A 21,584-nucleotide genomic window follows, 5' to 3' on the forward strand; every position below is an offset into this window, starting at 1 on the left:
ATTATCATTGTGAAAAAACAGCTGTTGGAATATAAAACTTTATTTAGTGGAGGGCTTATCAAGATTATCTGCTTGTTATTCAAGTTTCTCACCATATCAGAGAAATGGTCTATAAATTGTATTTTTAGTATATATGCATACCTGTCTGGCCGACTAACTGAGTTGCTATTGGTATCTAGATTACAGACATCATTCAGGCTCCATGCCTGTCCACTCAGCAGCAGCTGCTGAAGTGCCCAGCATATTGAAATACTGTCGACCCAACGGAGAATAAAGATTATTAGTGCTGGGACCTGAATGGGCAGACTGATTATCTAGTTTCTTATGAAGAAAAATATATTGAATCTGGTCTTCCTGTGTTTTGGCAGCTGCTGCTGGACACCCACTCCCTCAAAACAGTGCTGCTGGATCTGCCCTCCATTGGGTCCCAGGTGGTCCGCAAAGCACCTGCCAGCTATACCAAGATCGTTGTGAAAGGCATGACGCGCGCAGAGATGATCCTGAAGGTGGGCAGCTGTTTTCTGTGTGCAAATCCACTTTGCAGTTACTTAGGAGCTGTGGTCTTTGATATTGCACGTGTCAATGCTTCGTCATGCAACTTGCTGCGCTCCCACCTCAGGTAGGTGAGTGGAATATACAGGGCACACACGTGCTTTTTGAAAACCCGACAGAAGGGGGAGGCTAATCTGCTACATTCAATTTTCAGAAAACAGATTCCTCCATTAAGGTTCTTTCCATCCCTTTATTTTGCTTGTGCTCACTCTTTAGGAAGAATAATTGACTAAAACCTTGATACCTGGTATGCTTAACATTGTAAATAATGGTTCATGCATTAAACAAGACTGCAGGTTTGTTACTGTGTACCCTCAGCGGGCTCCATATTACTTTAATCATAGCATACCAGCACAAGGTAGATGTCTAAGAACAGCTAAAGGAAGCGAGAAGCAGCTGAGGCACAAGCATCATGTGCAGGGTTTGATGAGAGGGCAGCTGCCAGCAGACGGCTTGTTGAGTTAGTGTCTGGGCCTCTGGCCTCCAAATATACAGAGCCGCAGGGCCCTCCTGAGAGTCTAGCATAAACACAGCTCGTCTCCCAGCCTGCTGGCCCAGCTGTGGCCCAGAGATACAATGGCATGCGCCTCACCCTCCCAGCTCTTTGTCCGCAGTCTCCCCTCCTAGATTCCCCATGTCGGGAATTCACTTTCATCCTTTCCTAATCATTCTAGGGCATTTTCAGATCAGTCCAGGTACTAAGAGACTTGTCTGTTTTTATCGGAGTTTTTTTTTCCATGTGCATTGGTTAGAAAGCAAAAGGCACCTCAAGACTTGTATGATTAGACAGTTGCTACGGATTTGACAGTGCATTTCAGCATAGAAATACGTACATTAAAGAATACTAGGAAGGTCATGCTATAAACACTTTTCTGCGCTAATGTGTTTGACACAATTAAATGTTGAACAGACACGCAGTCAAGTTCTGTGTGTGTTTTCTCAAAGTGTTGATAGAAGGTTTCCTGTGAGGGTCTTGGGAAGTTGAAGGACACTGTTAGCCTTATCCTACACTTTGAGAAAGTGTACACCGAATGCATCTGTTTTTTTACTTCATGTTTAATTAACTTTACTGACCCAGATATCTTGAAAGTAATTGTTACCATCTGTGGTGTATGCTGAAAGTGCTTTGCAAATAACACTATTTGTAAGAAAATCTAAAATAAAGCTTATCAATTCTTTCACTCCAGTTAAACTGAAACGGGGCAGGAATATCCAATTATTTATTAATGTATTTATTGACAATGGTGTAATTACAGAAGATGTCTCCTCTCCTGCTCTTAACAGTTATTTTCTTGCAAAAAAAAGTTCAGGTGTAGTTTTTCTTACTCTCTAAGAAGAACATGCACACTGGTTTATGCAACAATTTTGACCTCTGTTATATTACAAGGTTTCTGATAAGAATTTCCAAAGTGCTAGTGTCTGACCACCATCTAACATGTTGTATGAACACCCTTTTTTGGGTTCATATTCTTATCTCCTTGCCGTTTTCTCTTGTAGCTCCTTATGCTGTAAAATAGTGAAATATGAAATGCAGCCCATGTCCTGTGACTTGAGTGTTTTCCCCAAGCTCATTTTGCCATGGCCCTCTCCCTGCTGCAGTTGACTGCTTCTTGGGAGTGAATGGAAAATCCAGCCCCAGGCTTGGGTTTTACAACCTAACCACAGCAAGGCCCCTTCAGCTCCTTGGATCGCGGCCAGGACAGTTGCTAAGTAAATCATTCAGCCGAGGGGAAGAACCCTTGGAATTCCAGACAGTCCCCTGCCATTCCGTGTCCTTCTCTCTCCCCACCCGCACAGCTATTCCTGCCCCCCACCCGGGTGCCGTACACAGCAGGAGCTGCGGACTTCTGTCGGCTCGTACCCAGACGTCACGCACTTGCTTTAGTAACGAGATATAAATAATGCTCAAAGCCCTGTTACCAATTTTCCTCAGTCTTTTTTTTTTTTGGTCCCATAAGAAAGATATTTAGCATAACTGACTTGGTTCTAGACCACTTTGCAATCAAGATTAGGCTTTTCTGATGCCAGTGCGCAGTGGATTTTCAGAGGTTTTCATTAAATTAAAGCTTTTATTGTTTCATTTAACCATTTGGTTTGCTCCTTAAAATGAAGCATCTTGTATAGTACAGTAGTACATGTATAGTACATGGTATTCAATGCTACTGATACATTACCTGTCCTTTCCCATTTGAAATTTAAACTTTTTGTAGGGTATTCATGACCATGCTGAGTAATTCATTTTGTATACAAATAGTATAGTAATAGTCTGTTTTTCAGAAATAGCTGCCATTTTTAAAAACTTAAAAATCCTTTGCAATCTGTTTTTGAGCATTCTGTTTTACAGATGTAGAATTTGCAGCTTGTTGTTTAACTGGCTCCATATTGTCCATATTCAATCATCTTAAATTCAGCTCATATAAGTAAATATTTTTATTTATTCTATTACAGTGTGTTCTGAAGTTCGCTTACAGTGGCATCTTTTTTTACTTATTTTTTTTGTCTGAAAGCATTTTTTTTCTCATGATATATTGAACTAATCTCCTATTCTTGTCCAAAACAGTGTTTAAAGTTCTCCTTCTTCCCCCTCTTCCTGTCGGCACTGTAGCAGCTCTCTTAGCCTGCCTGCAGACTAGGTCTGACCTCACCGGAGCTGCTCTGTCTCCCCAGGTGGTCATGGCCCCCCACGAGCCCTCTGTTGCGTTTGTGGACAACTACATCAAGCTGCTGGCCGACGGAAACCCGGAGACATTCCAGAAGATCCTCGACATGAAGGCAAGCCCTGGCGCCACAGTCCGTTTCCCACACCGTCTCTCATGTGATGTCCGAGCCAGAGCCGAAACACCACATTAATATCTTGCTCCGGAATAATTAATAACTCCTTACACTTATATATTGCCCTTCTGGACACGCCACTCAAAGCGCTTTACAGGTAATGGAGACTCCCCTCCACCACCACCAGTGTGCGGCCCCACCTGGGTGATGGGACAGCAGCAAAGTGCACCAGTACGCTCCCCACACACCAGCTCTGGAGGAGAGCAGAGTGATGAAGCCAGTTAGGGAGATGGGGATTATTAGGAGGCCATGATTGGTAAAGGCCAATGGGGAATTTGGCCAGGGCGCCAGGGTTACACCCCTACTGTTTTCAAGAGACACCCTTGGAATTTTAATGACCACGGAGGGTCAGTACCTCAGTTTTGTGGGCTGCCAGCTGTGAGCTGCAGGGTGGATATGGCTGCAAAGTATTCAAACACGTCATCTTCACCCCTCTCCAAATCTAATTTTATTTTGTGAACTAGGTTAGGCGCTTTCAGATTCAGTTCATAGCCCCCCAAAACACGGAGGGATTCCATTTGGCATAATAGTTTGTAAATGTATCTTAAAATAATGCTGGATATTTGATATGGGGGATTTTAAGATCTTCAGCAGTGTGAACATTTCAGTGGTCTAGCTGAATCTTACTCAGCTCTTTCGGTTTTGTCCTACTTAGCGTGAAGAGAATATGGATTCCTTCTTCATTATTTACTCTCAAGCTTCATTTCTTAGTTTGTGCCACTTCAAATACCTCTCATCCTATGTGAATTCGGGTTGTAGAAAATAAAGGTGTACTGAAAGTTCTGCTGTAAAACGGACTCAGAGAGAGCATAAAAGGAGGTGCCTTTCTCCAGGACTCTGGGGATGGGAGGGTTCCTCTTTCCTGACTCCTCTGTTTCCCACTCCCCCCTGCTTCTCTCGCAGGGCCTGAAGCGCAGTGAGCAGAGCAGCGTGCTGGAGCTCTTCCGGCAGAGGCTGCCCACTCCCCCCTCCGGCGCGGACGGGGGCTCCTCTCTGTCCTTCAGCACCCCCACGCCCGAGCAGGAGTCCTCCCGGATCCGCAAACTGGAGAAGCTCATCAAGAAGAGACTGTGAGCTCGGGACCGGGTCATCTCCTGCCTCTCATTTTCACCTTCTCTATTGCTGAACCACCGGTAAACATCTCCAGCCCCCCTCCTGAAGAGAAATGTCAGACATCTTTTTGTATATGCAGTTACATTAGCGTTCACTTGATATTAGTGAAGATGTAAAATTAAGGAAAAAATGTATTAATTCTGCTGTCATCATAGCAGATCATTGAAGATGTAACTGTCTTTGTTTATTTATTGGGCTTTTATACAAGTGATTACAGGGAAAAGCATGTTTCTGGATTTCATTACTACAATGAAACAAATTAAGTTCCTCCAAACCATGATGTAATGTTGAGTTATACCTCTACAGCCTTTTCTGACCCTCTGTCTTTTTCTTCCAATGTATAACTCCAATTTAGGCATATGATTGTTGTGGACTATATGCTATACAAAGGATTAAGTACAAGTTAAGATAGATTAAGATAGAGATCCGTTTAAGAAGCATGTCATGTACACAATTTCACAGTGCTTCACAGGAACTCAAGAATGGTTACAGGATGAGGCCAGGTGACCCATCTAATTTTGCATAAAACATCCCAAGAGATGATCGTGCATCCGGCATTACTGCAGTAAGAATCAACTGCTGCCTGACTTCCTTTGCAGATGGCACAGGGGGCAGCATGTTAAAATTGGAACACCCACTGCTCATCAATTACCAGAGTTTTTTTTTTCCCTCTTGATCAAGTTGTATACTTCGTGCACGACATTACAACCTTAAACTTCCAACCCAGAAAGGACCCCAAGACTTTCTGACCCCCAAGTTACAACGGGAACCACATTTTGTGGTGTTGCTCTTTTCTTTCCTTTCCCAGGCTGCTTTGCAAATTGAAACCAGCTCTGGCCTGTTAGCCCTGGTGGCTTGCCAGGACTTAAGAGACGGGGGGGGGGATAAAACGTGCTTTCAACGTGCTGACTTCTTTAACAACCACTTCCCTATTTAATCTCTTTTGCAGTTTCCTTCTGGAGTTTATCAGTGTTAATCTAAGAGCCCTGCCGGAACGCAGATTAGACCACAAAGAAGGGAGTGCTGTGCGCTAATTAGAGCTTGTTCCAGAAGCAGGGAAATAGAATTGTATAAGGCTGTGGTCAAGGGGTATTTGGCAGCTGATCTGGGGGAGGTTTCAAAACACTGAGAATAGATTCAGGTTTCATGAGCGTATAGTGTTCCCTTTTTCTTAACCTGTTTTCGGAAATCTTGGACTTTTGGAAATCCTGTTTTTAACCCCACCCAACCTCCCCCCTTCCCCATCCCGTACAGGAACACGGAAACTTGAGTACCCTTTGACCCCTCTGTGAGTTCAGAATGTCTGCCTGCCTGGCTTTCACCTTTTCTCAGAGGGGATCGATGAGCCAGAAGGAGGGAACTCTGCCTGGGTGTTCTCTGCCCAGCCCTCTGGGATACAAGCTCAACGTGGTGACAGTCTCAGGCAAATAAACGCCAGACAATCACCCTGACCCACCGAAAGCAAAGGTCAGGAGTAACGTTTCCAAAGGTGTACCCAGCTAGCCATTTTCTATTACATCACTGTGACGGAAATTTAAGATTAAAGCCTCCTCTTGCAATGGTGTGTAAAGTAACAGAATTAAGACGGAACATCTTGTGATAGCATGCCTATCAGTGCAGGGGCCCTGGGTTCACTTCCAGAGCTGGGGTGCTGTCTGCTTGGAGTTCCTCTGGGTGCACTGGTGTCCTCCCGCAGTCCAGAGACATACTGGTGGGTTAATTGGCTTCTGGGGAAATGGGCCCTGGTGCGAATGCGTGCATGTCTGCGTTTCTGTGCGTGCGTCTGCCCTGCGATGGACTGGCGCCCCGTCCAGGGTGTACCCTGTTGCTTGCTGGGATAGGCTCCAGCTTCCCGTAACCCTGAAGGGATGAAGACGGATGGATCTAGTGATAACTTTTACATCCTGGAGTGCTGCAGGAGAAGCCATTCTCTTACAGGGAGGTTTAAGTACCAGAGCTCTGTCTCCAGTTTTCAAACACTGATCTGTAAACATCATCAGAATGTAAAATATAACAGTGGCTAGTGCACTATTCTGACAGACTTGTTAAAAACATGTTTAAATGTAGATGTCCAGTTCTGCTGCTGTACATATTTCTGTCTCATAACTGCTTTGTGAATTTTCAGAAAAGCTGTAATGCAGGACTATAACAGCTGGTAACGATATGACACTAATAAATCATACATTTAACAAGACTGCTGCTGTTTTTCTAACTCACGGTTCAGACATTTTTTGTAAGTACGGGACACTCTTTTTCCATAAAAAGGCGACGTTCATTTTGGTAAAGTTTTGAAATTAGATGGGAGTTCGGTTGTGCTTTAATTAGTTCAGACAAGTTGTACCTGTGTAAAAGGCTATGCTCAGCAAGTATCGACTTATAAGACTTTTCACCTTTTTAATTCAGATGGTGTAACACAAAAAGTAAAAAAAAAAATACCAGGAATAACACAAGCTGTATTGAAAGCTAATGATTTGTGTATCTAATTGAAAGCACGCTGAGATAATTCTGCCCACCTTATCCCAAAGACTCGTCAGACAGCGGGGTGTGAGCTTGGAACGGCATCTTTCCATTAAGTCTAGTCTGATAAGGTAAAAGTATTTGCGGGTGAAAAATCCTGAAACGTTTTTCCCCCCCTTCGTGCGCCTACAACTCCAATCAGCGATGGGAGGCAGTTTAAAAGGCGTTTCCTTCCCCACGAGTGCTTGTGAAACAATGAGTCTCTCAGAAGAGAGCCGAGTCAGGCAGGCAGGCAGACAGGCAGGGAGGGCTCTCCGCTATCTGACATGTAGCTGATTAAACCGTACAAGATAAAATATTTATACTCCACTGACTGCAATCACTGGACTGAATGCGAATTTATCAATTGGCTAACGCGTCAATGTTTGATTATTGTTAAGATATGCAAGATTGTTTTTTCTTTCCTTGGAAGTCAGAAATCAATTAGGTAGCGGTGTAAACTGCCTTGTCTTGGTCTTAGAAATAACAAAGATCCTGCTTTTTGCGTATTGCTTGGCGACAAAAATTATATAGGCTTCCAAGGGCAATATCGATTGTATTCAAAGCATAGATTCGGATTTTGTTTCATTTACCGGCGTAAATATTTTTCTGCTCGTTTCATTTCACCTATACTACTTCGCTTCTAGGTAGGTGTAGATAAGTCTCCGTGACAGTCGTTTTTTTATGGGAGAGCGGTCGAGGTGCGTTTAAGGACAGCATAAAAACAGTGTAATTTTTTAAATAAACCACAGCAATGGTGGGCAGACTCAACCTGCAGCATGTGTCCGACGACGACCCGCTCAACATGAGGCGCAAAGCGGAGAAGGTGCTGGACAGCCCGGACTCGGGTTTGCCCCCCAGTCCCGGCCCGAGCGCCTGGCTGCCGTCTCCGGTCAGCGGCGACAGAGGAGTGTGCGGTGGCATCGCCGAAGCCGAGACCAGGAAAGAGCCCGCGGTACGCAGCCTGCCCTGGCTGGTGTTATCTCACTCGGGACGTTACCGAACTCCCCATGCAAGCCGCTGCTGGGTTTAGGAAACTTTGCCAGCGTGTCAGTACAACAGAAGGAATTGCGTAAGACGAGTATCTGTATCGCAGCTCAACGCGGAGGGAGATGCAGCGGGCGAGCCGCAGGGATAACAAGGGTTTGATGTTTCACATCCAATTTGAGTTTAGACGGGATAAGATTTGACAAATGGGGGCGATCATGTTATGATCACTAAATCTGTCATGAAGCATACGGCTTCACAACTTCAGCCTCCCCCGTGTCCTTTCATTGTGCTAAAGACGTATTACAATTTACCAAGCGATGTACTTTTTAAACCCGTGTTTGCTTGTCTCTTAGCATCCCGGAACGCCGCTATTTCAGAGTTATTCCAGGTTAAATTCTGTCTGTGCGCAATGGAGAGAACCTCAAGCTCACCTCTGTGAACGTCTGGTCTCAGAAACGTCACATTCGACACAAATGTGTTGTTGTTGTTGTTGTTGTTGTTGTTGGCAGGACGTTTTGCGCTGACAGGTCCCTCACTTGCTCCCTCATAACACAGGGCTTCGACATCATTTTGCTGACAGCTCTGCTTTGTACCTCGACAGCCTCCTGTTCCTTCTTCGTCGGTCCCCCGGCTGCATCTGCTGTCCTATGGAGAGGGAGTTCTGGTTGATCCACTGCCGCCGAAAGAAATCAGGTAACTTCTGCCCTCCGAACTAGCAGGGCAGCTACACGTATATATTTCTATCGCATTGGCTTATTTGGGCTGCCCTGCACCCACAAAGGTGGATATAATTAAAGCACGGTTGCATTGAATTTTTACATCAAATATTTTGCATGAACGTGAAATTCCATGGTTTGGGATTTTTTTACAGCTTATGAAAATGTGACTTAATGACTACTGTACAGTATATCCCAGAGACTGGTGTCTCATCCATTAACGTCAAGAGTAGGAAAAGACAGCAGAAAAATGAAGATGCTCTACAGTAATGTGAAATCCATCTCCCACTCAGTTCCAGATTCTGCGGTGTTTGCCAGCTGGTATTTTGTCCAGGCAAAGACCTCGTCTGAGCCTGGTGGGAGAAGGGGGGTTTCTTTTTAACCCATGCCATGCTGATTGCAATGATGCTGATGCCATCCACTGTCTCTCTGTGCAGGTACAAGTCGTCCGTGCGATACGAATCCGACAGCCATTACATCCACCACGTCTCCCTGAGGCCTGTGGGCTTGGGTGTGTCCTCCTGCAGCCAAACGGTGATGGTGCTGCCTGACCGGACCTGGCGCCGCTACAAGACCCAGCTGGAGTTCCAGCCCCGCCAGCGGGCCCTGCGCTACCAGAGCACCACGATCGTGTACCCCAAACGCACCCGGGCCGTGTACACCACCAGACTGCAGTACGACTGCCCCCGGCTGGCCAGGCGCTTCCTGGCCAAAGTCGAAATGGAGGCTAGCGAGGCGGAGGCCATCCCCGGTCCGTCAGCTGCTGTCTGAGCCCGATTCGCCACACATCAAGAACAAAATGGCGGCTGCAGCCCCGCCTGGAAGACTGTTTGCAACAGCAGCTTTTTGGTCAAACCAAGCTCGCAGCCAAGCTGAAATGCTAACGAGAAGACACCTTCCACGCTGCGCAGACGCTACTCTTTGAGCTCCAGATGGTGCAAAGATGTTGCTTGACAAAATAATCAATAGAAGATTTTTTGGGGGAGATGGTTTTACTCTGTCTGTGTGGTACGGCTGAAGGTTGACATGTTCCGGTTTAGTGGGGGATTGTGGGACTTGCATCACGCCACAGCCAGTCTTGGCCGATGCCCACAGGTGTGCTTTGTGCTGAGGTTCTCTTTTACAGGAAGTGTTAGGAATGTGGAGAGGGGAAGCAGAAGTCCTGGAAGTCTGAGATGTGGTGGTTTTCTAGCTCACAAGTCAAGCTGGGTTTCTGAAAGTAATATTCGACACACACTAGGCGAAATAAAAATATCTACGGTGAAGCAGAACAGCTGTATCAGACAATTAATTGCACTTTTAATTATGATCACACACCTTCATCTGTTCTTCTGCTGAAAGGCAGGGTCCAGTGGAGATGGAGATCCAATGGCTGTTATGATAAGTGCGATGCTCATCTACCTTGCCGGTAACTTAATGCTGTCAAACGAGTGGTTTCCAGCACGCAGTGGCCAGTGAGTGTGGTTTGAAACACAGGCTCGCTGTCATTATCAGTTGTGAAAGGCCCCAGGCTGGTAACGAAATCTTGTGGTCTTAGTTTCTGATCCCTACTGTATGTAATGGTCTGTCTTGAAATAGTGCTAATACAGATACTAAGCTAACGTTTCCTTGCTTGTATGAGAAATATCTGCAGTACATGGAAAAGCTCAAAATAAAGATGCGCTTACTTGCTGTTGATGTTTTTGGAGCCAGGAGCAGGTTACTTTTGTCTTACACTTCCTTGGAGACAATTGTCCAAGCTGCAGAACAGCTGCGTGGCTCTTGTCCTTTGGATGTCACATTTATTATTTTACATCTAAGATGTAAAAATGCAAGTCGGAGAAAATGTTGCCTGTCCACTCACTCACTCATTTAAAAAGGGACTCTGCATGCATTTGTGATACATTTGTGTACAATATAATTAAGATGTGAAAAATAATTGTCCTGGGAATGTTTGGGTTATGTGTTAAGTGCTTGTGATCTTTTGATCTGAAATCTATAGTAAGATCCTTTAATTCTCAAGAGCTAATTGCCTAGTGTTCATTTGTACAATCCACATGTGCTTTGTGCTCCTCCATGTAGGCAATAATAAGGCACAAAATGTATTGATTGATTACAAAAGTTACAAGAGCACATTTAATATCATTCAAGGATTAGAAAACATTTGAACTAAAACTTAGAGAAACACTGAGGGTGTTCCTGTTTCTGGTTACCTGTAGTAAAATCCACATTGTTCTGTCTAGTAGCCTTTTTGTTACTTAACTGAAGGCAGTTTTTCTGTTTCAACAAGGTAACTAAGCATAGTCTTTTTGCAAAATATGTGCAATGATATTTTTGTAATATTGGTCCCATCTCCCAATATTTGGTGCAAAGCTGTAGTGGAATTTATTATTGAAACATGAAAAAAGTACCTTCTGAAAACTTTGTTCTTGCGATGCAGAGATGACCATTGTAGATAACGTATAAGAGTATATAAACTGTTTATATATGGGAACAATGGTACACTGCAGAAGTGGTGGAAATGGACAATTAAATTAACAAACTTGGAGCTGAGCTTGGCAACGAAATAATAAAAATAATACAACTTAGCATCCCTTTCAGTTATATGCTCCAGCTGTGTTGCTTCATTAACCCCGAAACTAATGGAGTGCTACACTTCAGAAGATGGTGGAGGCAGAGAGCCACCTGCAGGACAATAGGATAAAACTAGTAGTTAAAGCTCCCTTAATTCACAACAGTTCAGTTAAACTTCAGTGCCAATTTGATTTAAGCCTATTTGATTTCAGTGCACAAATCATCACAGTGTCTGATGGCATTTTGCAATGATAGGGCTGCCAGAAGGCCCATGCAAACCACAATGGAGCCAGAAGCATTTTCAGTCCCAGTCGTGTCCAACATCTGATTTATTTTTTATGTGGTGTTGGCACTCCTCATGCTGGGATCACAGTCCAGTTCAAAACTCATTGTCTTCTAATGGAGTCTTGGCATCATGAGATTTTACGTCAGGCATGGCTATGGTCATCCTAGAGTGGCACAGGTGTGGGAGTCTTGAGCACGCCCTTGAGTGAAGTATGCAGTGGACTAAACCCTGTGCTGGGCCAGGCCTCTGTGCTGGCCAGAAGCAGATTCCAATGGCACCAGTCTTCCATGGCCAGGCTGATTGCCCTCTCTGTCTAGTGTGTTCAGATCCTGCTTGGCAGCCCAGTAGCGTTTCCGGCGGTTGGCTTTGTAAATTCTTAACCGTTCTTCCTCAGCCTCTGGGTCCCCCAGAACGCCCTCCCACCTCAGGCTCTCTCTGACCTGGCTGCTGAGGTGGGTCTCGTCATCCGGCCCCGGTCCTGGGGCGGTCTCCTCCGCCCCCACACTGTCCCCACGTTTTGTTGGCTGGCTGCTCAGCCTAGCCCTGCGCTGCCCTTTGACCTTGGCCTGCTTGTCCGCGGGTGTCTCAGACGTCACCCTGAGCTGGCCGGGACAGTTCCTGAGGACCTGGGCTGGCTGGGGCTGGGGTTTGTCTGCTGCTGGAAGGAAAGGGGAAACAAGAGCACACATGATTCAGGTGTGATGCATTTCTGGTTACCTGTAGTAAAATCCACATGGGTTAATACCCAAGATGCAGTATCCTTTTCTTAATACCACCCTGGATTGTGAAGCTTGAGGTTGCATAATAACAACGACTTACACTTTTCTGGACACTCCACTCAAAGTGCTTTACAGGTAATGGGGACTCCCCTCCACCACCACCAGTGTGCAGCATCCACCTGGATGATGCGACGGCAGCCATAGTGCGCCAGTACTCTCCCCACACACCAGCTCTCAGTGGGGAGGAGAACAGAGCGGTGAAGCCAATTCAGAGAGGGGGATTATTAGGAGACCGTGACTGGTAAATTTGGCTGGGACAACAAGGTAACACCCCTATTCTTTTTAAGAAACAACCTTGGATTTTTAATGACCACAGAAAGTTAAGACCTCAGTTTCATGTCTCATCCAAAGGATGGAGCCTTTTTTACTGTGTAGTGTCCCCATCACTATACCAGGAGCATTAGGACCCACACAGACCACAGGCTGTGCCCCCTACTGGTCCCACTAACTCCACTTCCAGCAGCAGCCTCAGCTTTCCCAGGAGTCTCCCATCCAGGTAGTGGCCAGGCTCACACCTGCTGAGCTTCAGTGGGCTGCCAGCTGTGAGTTGCAGGATATGTTGGCATGAAGGCAGGGGTATACCTCATCTTTCCCTCGCTGAGGCTCAGCAAACTCTCTTGGGATCGGCGTTCAGAATCATTCCGAACAGCACAAGACAAAATGTACACCAATTTCGTCTCTCCCGTTGTCTATTTAACTGCAACACAACTCTGAGTGTGCGTAGTTGCAATCAAGCAAACATCGTCATGTCATAACATGAAGATATACCCTTTTTTTACTGTAGTTAGAATATGCAACTTCACTTCAAAAGAAGAAAGAAAATCAGTATCATGATTGCCTTTAACCTTACAGCACCCTACAAGATTGACCCAGCCTGGCATATATAATTTGTGCTTAAGTTAAGTTTTTAAAAAGTTCGCTTCTGAGCTTCTCATTTAACTCGGCGAACAACCAACTGAATTTTCAGTTTTCAAACATTTCGTGTCCGGCACAAACCCGGCGCCGTGACACGCACCTGTGTCGTCCGAGTTGGAGGGAGTTGTAGAGTGACCCCTTTTCTTCGGCTCCTTAACCGGCTTCTTTTTTTCTTTCCCGTTTTCTCTCTTTTTCTTCTTTTGCTGCCTGTCTTTGGGTCCCGACTCCAGAGGGGTCTGGAATTCCTTCCCGGTCTCCGAGAGGACCGGCTCCTTCTTACCGCTGCGGCCGACGGCTGTTCGTGGTTTTCCGGCTCCACACGGTGTTAAAGCTGCCATAACTGCCAATACCAACCCGTCTCATCTACCGATAGATTTTGTTGCTTATTTTTTTAAGCTGGCCTAATCACAGAGATCGTGGAAACAGACCGATCCCATTCATCAGGGATGTGTACCGAAGCTTTCTCACAAAACACAAACGCTCGTTGCTGATCAAAATGAACACTTATCGAGCATTACCTTCTATGCTGTCGTATTTTTAAAGAAAAAGAATTAGTTATTTTTTTTCTCGAGCCCCGCGCAAAACATCTGTTTACCTGCAGATGTTTACCAGCTGCTGGCAAAAAAAAAGGACCTGAAAAAGACGAACTGCTGTGGCTAATTAACAGATTTACGCGTGCAGTTCCAAAACGTAATATTCCGTTGTCTCTGGAAAATGTTGAATTTGTGCTAAAAGCCTGTGTGCTTTGAAGTTTGGTCTCGTAACTTTCACTTGCATGTGTGCGAGGTGCCAGAAGACGCGTTTCCATGGAAACAAGGAACAACTTCGCCCCACCCTACCGTCCTTTCCGCCACGTGTTTTGTCTATATAAGGACATGGGTGTGGTTACCTAGTGCCAGGCCACGCCCATACTCGTCTTTATTTGTAACACAACTTTAAAGAAGAGTATCTATAACATATTGCTGCAAATAAATTAGGGCAATTTGTCATAAGGAAACTGCCATTAATTGTCCTACTTTATTTTAGCTGAATGTCTCCGAGAAGCTGCTTTTTTTAGATCATCTTGTTCAAAATACTATATTTAACTCGAACATATAAACCTCTTAAGAATAATACGGACTTGATCATTTTAATATTAGCATTGAGACCTGTTGTTTAGCCCGGTGAAACGCGACATTCGCAATTCAGATCGTTTTAAATAGGTTCTCTTGTGGGCAAAGAGATCAATGCGGAAGTTTTTTCCCGTCGTGTCTTGCCTCCGTAGGGTCATTATTTGCAGGGGGACCGCTGGAGAGACAATGCGCGCTTGCTGTGAAACCAGATGTGGAAATCTACATTCCAGTTTGTTTGAAAGCGCAGCAAAATGTCGCATTCGCCAGGAGGAAGTGCGCCAATGGACTCTGACTTCGGGGATGAGATCAGTGACGCCGAATTTTTGCACATACAGTCAGAATTCCTCTGTTCAGGTAACTTGAAATGTCTCACAGAGCTGTCAGATTCTGACCTTTGTTGAAGAATGGCATTTTCTCGGTATTTGTGATGTAAACGCCCCCTGAATCTTCACAGCAGATGATGCATTATTGCCATTTACAGTGCATACTGCCACAGTGCAGTGTTACTGTTGCTGCGTGTCTTAAAACGTCGCCTGTTGTCTGGTGGTATGCACTGTGCCGTTGAATGAAAATACCGAATGAAAATTGGAAACTGCAGGACCCATCGGGACGCATCAATCGTCACACGACGGAGGGGATTGTGAGGCCAAACCCGATCTCTCAGGCGTCCGCAGTGCTGAGCAAGAGTAAGGACATTTCCATGCGCTGAAGATTTTCATTACTTGCTGTACTACGTGCGAATGCAATCTTTATTTTCTAGGGAATATTTCCATCTCATCACAGAGTACGCAAGGAGTTTAATTGGTTTGGGTCCCTTGGGTCACACCAGTGGTGGGTGACCATACAGTCCAAGCAGAAATGTATGATGTCCCTATGGCACTGTAGAAATGTTGAAAAGCTTGGTAATATTAAATTACCCCCCATTGAAACGCACTTGGTGAGCACTCTGGACCAGCTTCGGGATCCACTGCGCTAGAAATGAGGCTGTTGGTCACGTTCTCCGTTATTCTCCCCCGTGTTGTGTCACCGCTTCAGGGAGGCCAAAGGAGGCGGTGTGGGGTACGGACTGGACGCTGCGCCGAAGAGGAAGAGGGAGCTTGTTGATGGCAGCCCACTAGACAGGTTCGAGCTGCGCTACCTGTGTGTGACGGACATCTGCGGGCAGGCGTGGTGCGAGCTGCAGGTGGCTCACGGCTTCGAGCTGCCCGACGTCCTGAAGAGACGGGACGAGAGCCAGGAGGTGCGAGCTGGTGCCAGCATTCACCTGGCCAGAGGTAAAAAAGAAAAAACCAAGCCGTGTGAGAAGACCCTGGCGCCAATGGCAGCGATGTGTCTTGGTTGCCAGTACAGCAAGACCTTATTCACTCGCCATAATCCTGGATCAGTGGATGGTGATGCTTGGAAAATATGTGCGACACAGTGAAACGGAGCCACTTTCTTCTTTCTTCTGTTGCGATGTTTTAATATGCTGTAGTATAACTGGAGCTGCTAAATGACGATTGTCAGCCTCAGAAGAAACACCCTGCTTTTATCTGGCTGGAGTGGACTCCTCAACAGCCGTCCCTAAGGGTCTTTACTTATCTAAATCTTTGCAAAAGCGGGGAGAGGATTAACGTAATTGGTCGCGTTAGGCGTGATGAGTGCAGGTCTCCCTGCAATTGGTGGAATTTGATCCTGGTTGCTCGTGGGCTCGGAGAGACATCACTTCTATAACTAGCCCATGAATGAGCCCTGTTACACAGGCAGACGATCAGCTGATTAAAAGCTCAAGTGGAATGAAAACCATTATCCAGCTACATAAAATGCAGAGTCAGGTTTCCCCTTATGTATTCCTTTGCTTTGAGGGTGTTGCCCAGAGCAGTGATTAATGTGTTTTTTTTTTTTGTGAACTCGTGTGATGGTTAAGGTTTCTGGAAAGTGGGGTCTCCCTTGCTCATTTTCTGCATTATGGGTTGGGCGGGGTAACATTGGGGCCCTTTTGTTGGGGGGGGGAGGGTGATGAGCCTGCCAAGGAGCGAATGAAGGTCTGTTTGCTTTCTCTCTGCAGAGCTGGAGGTCCATGATGTGGTGCCAGTCAGTGCACAGAGCAGAGAGGACCGCTGGGCTCTCAAGTTTCTCAATGTGCTTGGAATGATACCGGTCCTGCAGGCTGGTATGTCTCAGAGGAGGCTGTGGTGCGCCTTGTAAACTCATGATCAGACCTTGAAAAGACAGTGGGAACTTGTAATGGCGTGAGTATAATACTGTCCTGTCTGCTACAGAGGTTTTCAGACCCTGTTCAGGGAAAGTTTAGTGTCTAAAACATTTATTGTCAGACTTTCCTGTTTACTGTGTCAAGGTGACCACTGTGTCCTGTCATTTCTCTCCATGCCTCAGGGAGCTGTGTGCGGGAGATGCCTGTATTTGGGGTGCTGGAGGGGATTTTTGTGATGGGGGTGATTGATGAGCTCCACTATAGCCACAAGGGGGAGCTAGTGCTGAACGAGCTGAAGACCCGGGGCCACAACTCCCTGCCTGGACGGGCGCAGGACAGAAGCCACCGCCTGCAGGTTCATACACTCACTCGTGCAAGCAACACAAATGATCACATTTCTAGATAACCAGTTCTTTTGTGGTTCGGGCAACAAAGTAGGTTTTTTCCCCTCCAAAACCTTGTCTATCATGTGACTGTAATTCTGGCATTTTAGAAATATTTTGTGCATGTACGGTTTCCAGGCTTTGAGGTCTGCAGTCAAAAATGGAAAACTGGAGCTACAGAATCAGAAGAAAATGCATCCATAGCCTTGCAGGATGTCTTAGGAAAAAAGGTGTGGAAGGGATACTGATCCTAAATTAACCTCTCATTGCTATCCCAAAGGAAGTGAAATTCCTGCCGGGTACCTTCTGAAATGTGGGATGTTGTAGGGAGTGGCACTAATTTCTGATTAATTATGTTAAGAATGCGTTAGTAAATGCTGTTCCTAACGTGTTAAGAGAAAGCTGTGTCCTTTGGTATAGGTTGGCCTGTACAAGCTCCTGTATGACGGTCTGGTGCGTGGAACGCTGGAGAGAGAAGATTTCATACGATCCCTCCAACTGCAGCCAGGGCAGCTTCTGGGGTCGGGGGTGATGGAGCATGCTCAGAAGTTGGGACTCCAGGTGGGGACGTTTGGTGACCTTCTGGACCTGCTGCTGATGAACCTGACTTACTGCGAGCTGCCCACCATTGATGTCCTGAGGCTGGAGTACTGTCACCAGGGCTCCGGCACGCCCATCGCCACCCGAGAGGTGCCATTTGACGAGACGCAGTTGAGGGCGGAGCTTCAGCAACACCTCTCGTATTGGACAGGTCAGAGGGAGGCCAGGGGTGTGGACATCGAAGAGGCATGGAAGTGCAGGTACTGCTCCTTTGTGGAGCTTTGCGAGTGGAGGAAGGAGAGACTGCAGCAGGAGCTGACTGGACACCCCTCCAAAAAGCTCAAGTGAGGTCACCTGCAGTCTGTGCAGTTCGGTCTTGGAGGAACCTTGGTCATGATGTATCCTGAAGAAGATAAGACTGGATATTATTGCAGTTTTAGATTTTTATGATCAGATCTGTCACTGCTAAAGAACTAAATAATTCATAGCATCTGGTTACTGGTTATTTCTCTCTATGTGTTCCTAAAGCATTTGTAAGAGATGTGTTTAGGATCACTGGGAATTCTCTCAACATTCAAAACCTCGAATTAAGTCACTTTTCTAAAATGTTAAGCTATTATCCATTTACCAAGCTCATGTACCGTGATAAGCTCTATTCTAATTACTGCATTGCTACACTTTAACTGCTTTTAATTGTATAGTCAGGAGGGGTCTCACTGCTCAGATCAGTTTTCTAATGAAGGTGGAATGAGTGGTTTAGCCTAACTGGCCACACACATTTCTTTCTTTAAAGAGCAGCAGCAGCAGCTAAGCCCACTGATGATTTTTCCACTCCCGTGAGAAAGCTGGGACAAAGCCAGCAGCCACATCACCCTGTAACTCACAGCCGGCAGCCCACTGAAGCTCAGCAGGTGTGAGTCTGGTCAGTACCTGGATGGGAGACCTCCTGGGAAAAACTAAGGTTGCTGCTGGAAGAGGTGTTAGTGGGGCCAGTAGGGGGTGCCTGACCTGTGGTCTGTGTGGGTCCTAATGCCCCGGTGTTGTGACGGGGACACTATATTGTAAACAGGCGCCATCCTTTGGATGAGACATAAAACCGACGTCCTGACTCTCTGTGGTCATTAAAAATCCCAGGGCTTTTCTCGAAAAGAGTAGGGGTATAACCCCGGAGTCCTGGCCAAATTTCCTTTGGCCTTCACCAGTCATGCCCTCCTAATAATCTCCATCTCTGAACTGGCTTCATGACTCTGCTCTCCTCCCCACTGATAGCTGGTGTGTGGGGAGCGTTCTGGCGCACTATGGCTGCCGTCACAACATCCAGGTGGGGCTGCACACTGGTGGTGGTGGGGATTCCCATGACCTGTAAAGCGCTTTGAGTGGAGTGTGCACAAGTCAGAAGCCACACCTGCCTCCCTGGTGTGGCAGTGCAGATGTTGGGAATGAAGTACATTTTGTGATAACCAACTATATTATTAAAATATAACTAGCATTTGCCTCTAAAATCATTTATTCAATTGTTATACATGCAAAAAGTCTTTTATGAGGTATTTTTAAATTCTGTATGTAGGAATGTTTTGTTTGACTATTTTTGTAATCTCTTTAATATTCTGTACCATGAACCTTTGAAGAAACATAAAAAAGCTACATGCTTGTTTCATTGTGTTGGTGTCAAATGTAACTGGTGATTGGAAAACAGCAGTATAGTGAAGGTGAATATTGGACAACGTTTAGTTGGCAGTTTCCCACTAACCTTTCCTGAGTGGCGAGATTTTGATGGAATATTTTTAGAAGATATAAGAGATAGACACATTTTTGTTTTTGTATTGACTAGCAGCTCACAATTTGTGCCCAATTAGTTTTCTTCTCACCAGGTGGTGCTGTTGACCCAGATTGTAAATAGGACAGGGACACAGTTTTCAACAAAATGTACTTGTCTCCAGTGGAATCAGTTACATATCTGAAGTACAATCATTTTAAAGCCAAGGCCACAGCATCATTAAATCAATTAATATATGGTAATTTTATTTACAGGGGAGAGACAATTCTGAGGAATTGCACAGGGTATGATGCTGTCTGGACTGTGTGTAATATCATCTTTGGTTTTAGACTTGTTTATGAGCAGCTGTAACTTGATCTTCCGTTTGAAACATGGTGTTGACCATGAGACAGGATTTTCCACAAAAGGTGCCAACTTCAGGAGACTGTCTTCATTATCTGTGGCATGTTTCGATTAAGCACATCTTAAAAGTCGAGAACAGCATTTAAAAATATCTTGGGGGACGGAAAAAAATACAGTTCCAAACAGAACCGAGCTGCTGAAGTCTTTTTTGCATTGTTCAACAGAGCGGACAGAAAAAACAATTGCTAGAGACACCAGCAAACTAACTTCAGACAGGAAACTGAAAGGGCACTAAGTAGTCGAGTGGTACATATCCTCAGAGGTCTTGTAGACCAATTTCAGCCTTAAATGTCACTTCGATGAAGTGGCTTCCTCTGCAGGTGTTAAGATCTTGTTTCCTGTGCTTTTTTTTTCACAATCTGAGGTTCTGATGAGGCGGAATATTGCTAAGAGTACTAACAAGCTGGTCATCTAGCTCATGGGATTCCTGATAGTTACTGCAACTGTTTGGCTCATCCTGCTGTTTCTTGAAAGAAGCCAGGGCATCGGTTTTAAAAACATAGCTTAGCAGTTTATTCCAGACTTCCACAACCTTCCTGTGTATATAAATAAGTGCCTCCTGTTCGTGGTTTAGAAGTGCACTTGTCCATCATTCCTACTTGTCTGATTCATGTTTTGCTGTTGCTCCTGAAGACGTCCACTGACTGTGTTGAATTAACTGTCTTTGAGGGTTTGAAATACTTTAATCGATCCCCTTTTCTGTTGATGACTAAAACGTTTTTATGTCACTTGTCATGATATGAGATTTCTGTCTTGTACCAGGTGACTAAAATCATGTGCAATATTAAAAACTTACTACTACGTTGTACAATATTAGGTTAACAGATCTCTGTTTAAATTCTTCACTTTTAAGTTTATATTTCAAGATTCAGTTTGTCTTCTCTTTTGCCTTTTGTTTACGCTCTTATCAGCATTAAATGATATCTGCCATGAGTTGGCTCAGCCTTGAATTTGGTCTTTTTTTTTAGAGGCTTGCATCACAAACCACATTACTCTGGTAATCACTGGTGAAAGTCACTGTACCCAAATGTTGCTGAGGATCGGCACTTTCCAAATGGAGAATCTAACTCTTCTCCTACCTTCAGTGATAGGAAGGCTTGCCTGTAGAGCCATTGTGCTCATGAAAAGGTTCTTGTAGTTATATCTAGCTATCTTTGGTGTAGCACCAGTAAACCTGAATTAAAAACTTCAGCCCAAGTCTGTTAATGCAGTGAACCCATTCTGCATTTCTTGCACACCTGCACACCATAAGATGATAACAGAAAAACATGACAAATTGTAAGCTACATATCTGAGGTAAGGTAAAAATAATGTTAAATCATTAGCATATTTCAGTGAAAAAATTCTAAGCTGCTGCACGTAAGTACTGTAATTGAAAACGGTTTAATGCTCTCTGAGCAGTGTTTGCAGAGGTCGGGTTCTTAAGCTGCAAAAAGGGTTGGTTCTGAAATGTCGTTTGAGTTGCTGTACTGTGGGCAAGGAAGGGCCTCCCTTTCATACAAACATATCCCCTCTGAAATAGCCAATCAAAATGCCATTGGGCCTTTTTAACTTAAAAAGGAGTATAAGAAAATAAGTTCAATATTTCGCAGCCTTTAAGCAAAATCATTATCGTGCGCCATTTAGGTCGTTTCCATTTTCATTTTATTTGGGTTGTGATGTGGTGGAAAATGCAGTTCGCCCAGCCTTTTCTATTGCCTAATACCTGGGCTGTAGCTCCTCTCCAGCGAAGCGTGTGCAATCTCCTGATGGTGGAAGAGCTCTTTCTTACCACCTGTTTGCAGGAAAGTGCCACCATCAAAAAAACTGTAATGAGGTTTCCTGGGCTTAAATGACATTAATCCACCTTCTTAACAGCTTGCACTCAATTTGAGCTCATTGCCCAAGAGGCACAAACTTGTGTTTGTCATGTGGATGGCGGTAATGGGTTTTGTGTCACCGGAA

At 45.2% G+C, this 21,584-nt stretch overlaps 4 protein-coding genes across 6 annotated transcripts in view; 3 read left to right on the forward strand and 1 right to left on the reverse strand.

Annotated features, from left to right (window-relative positions):
• vps53 (VPS53 subunit of GARP complex) overlaps positions 1-6,691 on the forward strand; it is a 25,981-nt gene extending 19,290 nt beyond the window's left edge. Inside the window, exons 20-22 of the mRNA XM_006640879.3 lie at positions 369-506; positions 3,220-3,324; positions 4,288-6,691. Coding sequence (XP_006640942.1) covers positions 369-506; positions 3,220-3,324; positions 4,288-4,458 — 414 coding nt within the window. The 3' untranslated portion in view covers positions 4,459-6,691. The remainder of the gene's footprint in view (positions 1-368; positions 507-3,219; positions 3,325-4,287) is intronic.
• On the forward strand, positions 4,437-10,386 carry rflnb (refilin B). 2 transcript variants are annotated; one of them, XM_015367798.2, is made up of 4 exons: positions 4,437-4,517; positions 7,746-7,948; positions 8,585-8,676; positions 9,137-10,386. In XM_015367798.2, the coding sequence occupies exons 2-4, from the start codon at positions 7,748-7,750 to the stop codon at positions 9,468-9,470; spliced, it is 627 nt and encodes a 208-aa protein (XP_015223284.2). In that variant the 5' UTR covers positions 4,437-4,517; positions 7,746-7,747; the 3' UTR covers positions 9,471-10,386. The 2 variants fall into 2 exon arrangements, with proteins under 2 accessions (XP_015223284.2, XP_006641101.2); XM_006641038.3 differs by lacking the exon at positions 4,437-4,517 and adding an exon at positions 6,755-7,640.
• Positions 10,387-11,563: 1,177 nt separating this feature from the next.
• Positions 11,564-14,051, reverse strand: liat1 (ligand of ATE1). 2 transcript variants are annotated; one of them, XM_069184134.1, is made up of 3 exons: positions 13,828-14,051; positions 13,333-13,595; positions 11,564-12,196 (listed from the first exon to the last, which is right to left on the reverse strand). In XM_069184134.1, exons 2-3 carry the CDS (start codon positions 13,568-13,570, stop codon positions 11,760-11,762), a joined length of 675 nt encoding a protein of 224 aa, XP_069040235.1. In that variant the 5' UTR covers positions 13,571-13,595; positions 13,828-14,051; the 3' UTR covers positions 11,564-11,759. The 2 variants fall into 2 exon arrangements, with proteins under 2 accessions (XP_069040235.1, XP_069040236.1); XM_069184135.1 differs by having other exon boundaries at positions 11,564-12,193; positions 13,333-14,050.
• A 342-nt stretch (positions 14,052-14,393) lies between these two features.
• On the forward strand, positions 14,394-20,582 carry exo5 (exonuclease 5). Its single transcript, XM_015367300.2, has 6 exons — positions 14,394-14,698; positions 14,943-15,030; positions 15,380-15,618; positions 16,392-16,496; positions 16,721-16,893; positions 17,342-20,582. The coding sequence occupies exons 1-6, from the start codon at positions 14,596-14,598 to the stop codon at positions 17,807-17,809; spliced, it is 1,176 nt and encodes a 391-aa protein (XP_015222786.1). The 5' UTR covers positions 14,394-14,595; the 3' UTR covers positions 17,810-20,582.
• Positions 20,583-21,584: the final 1,002 nt, after the last annotated feature.

Source organism: Lepisosteus oculatus, chromosome 26 (genome assembly GCF_040954835.1).
Source record: "Lepisosteus oculatus isolate fLepOcu1 chromosome 26, fLepOcu1.hap2, whole genome shotgun sequence".
NCBI classification, from domain to species: domain Eukaryota; kingdom Metazoa; phylum Chordata; class Actinopteri; order Semionotiformes; family Lepisosteidae; genus Lepisosteus; species Lepisosteus oculatus.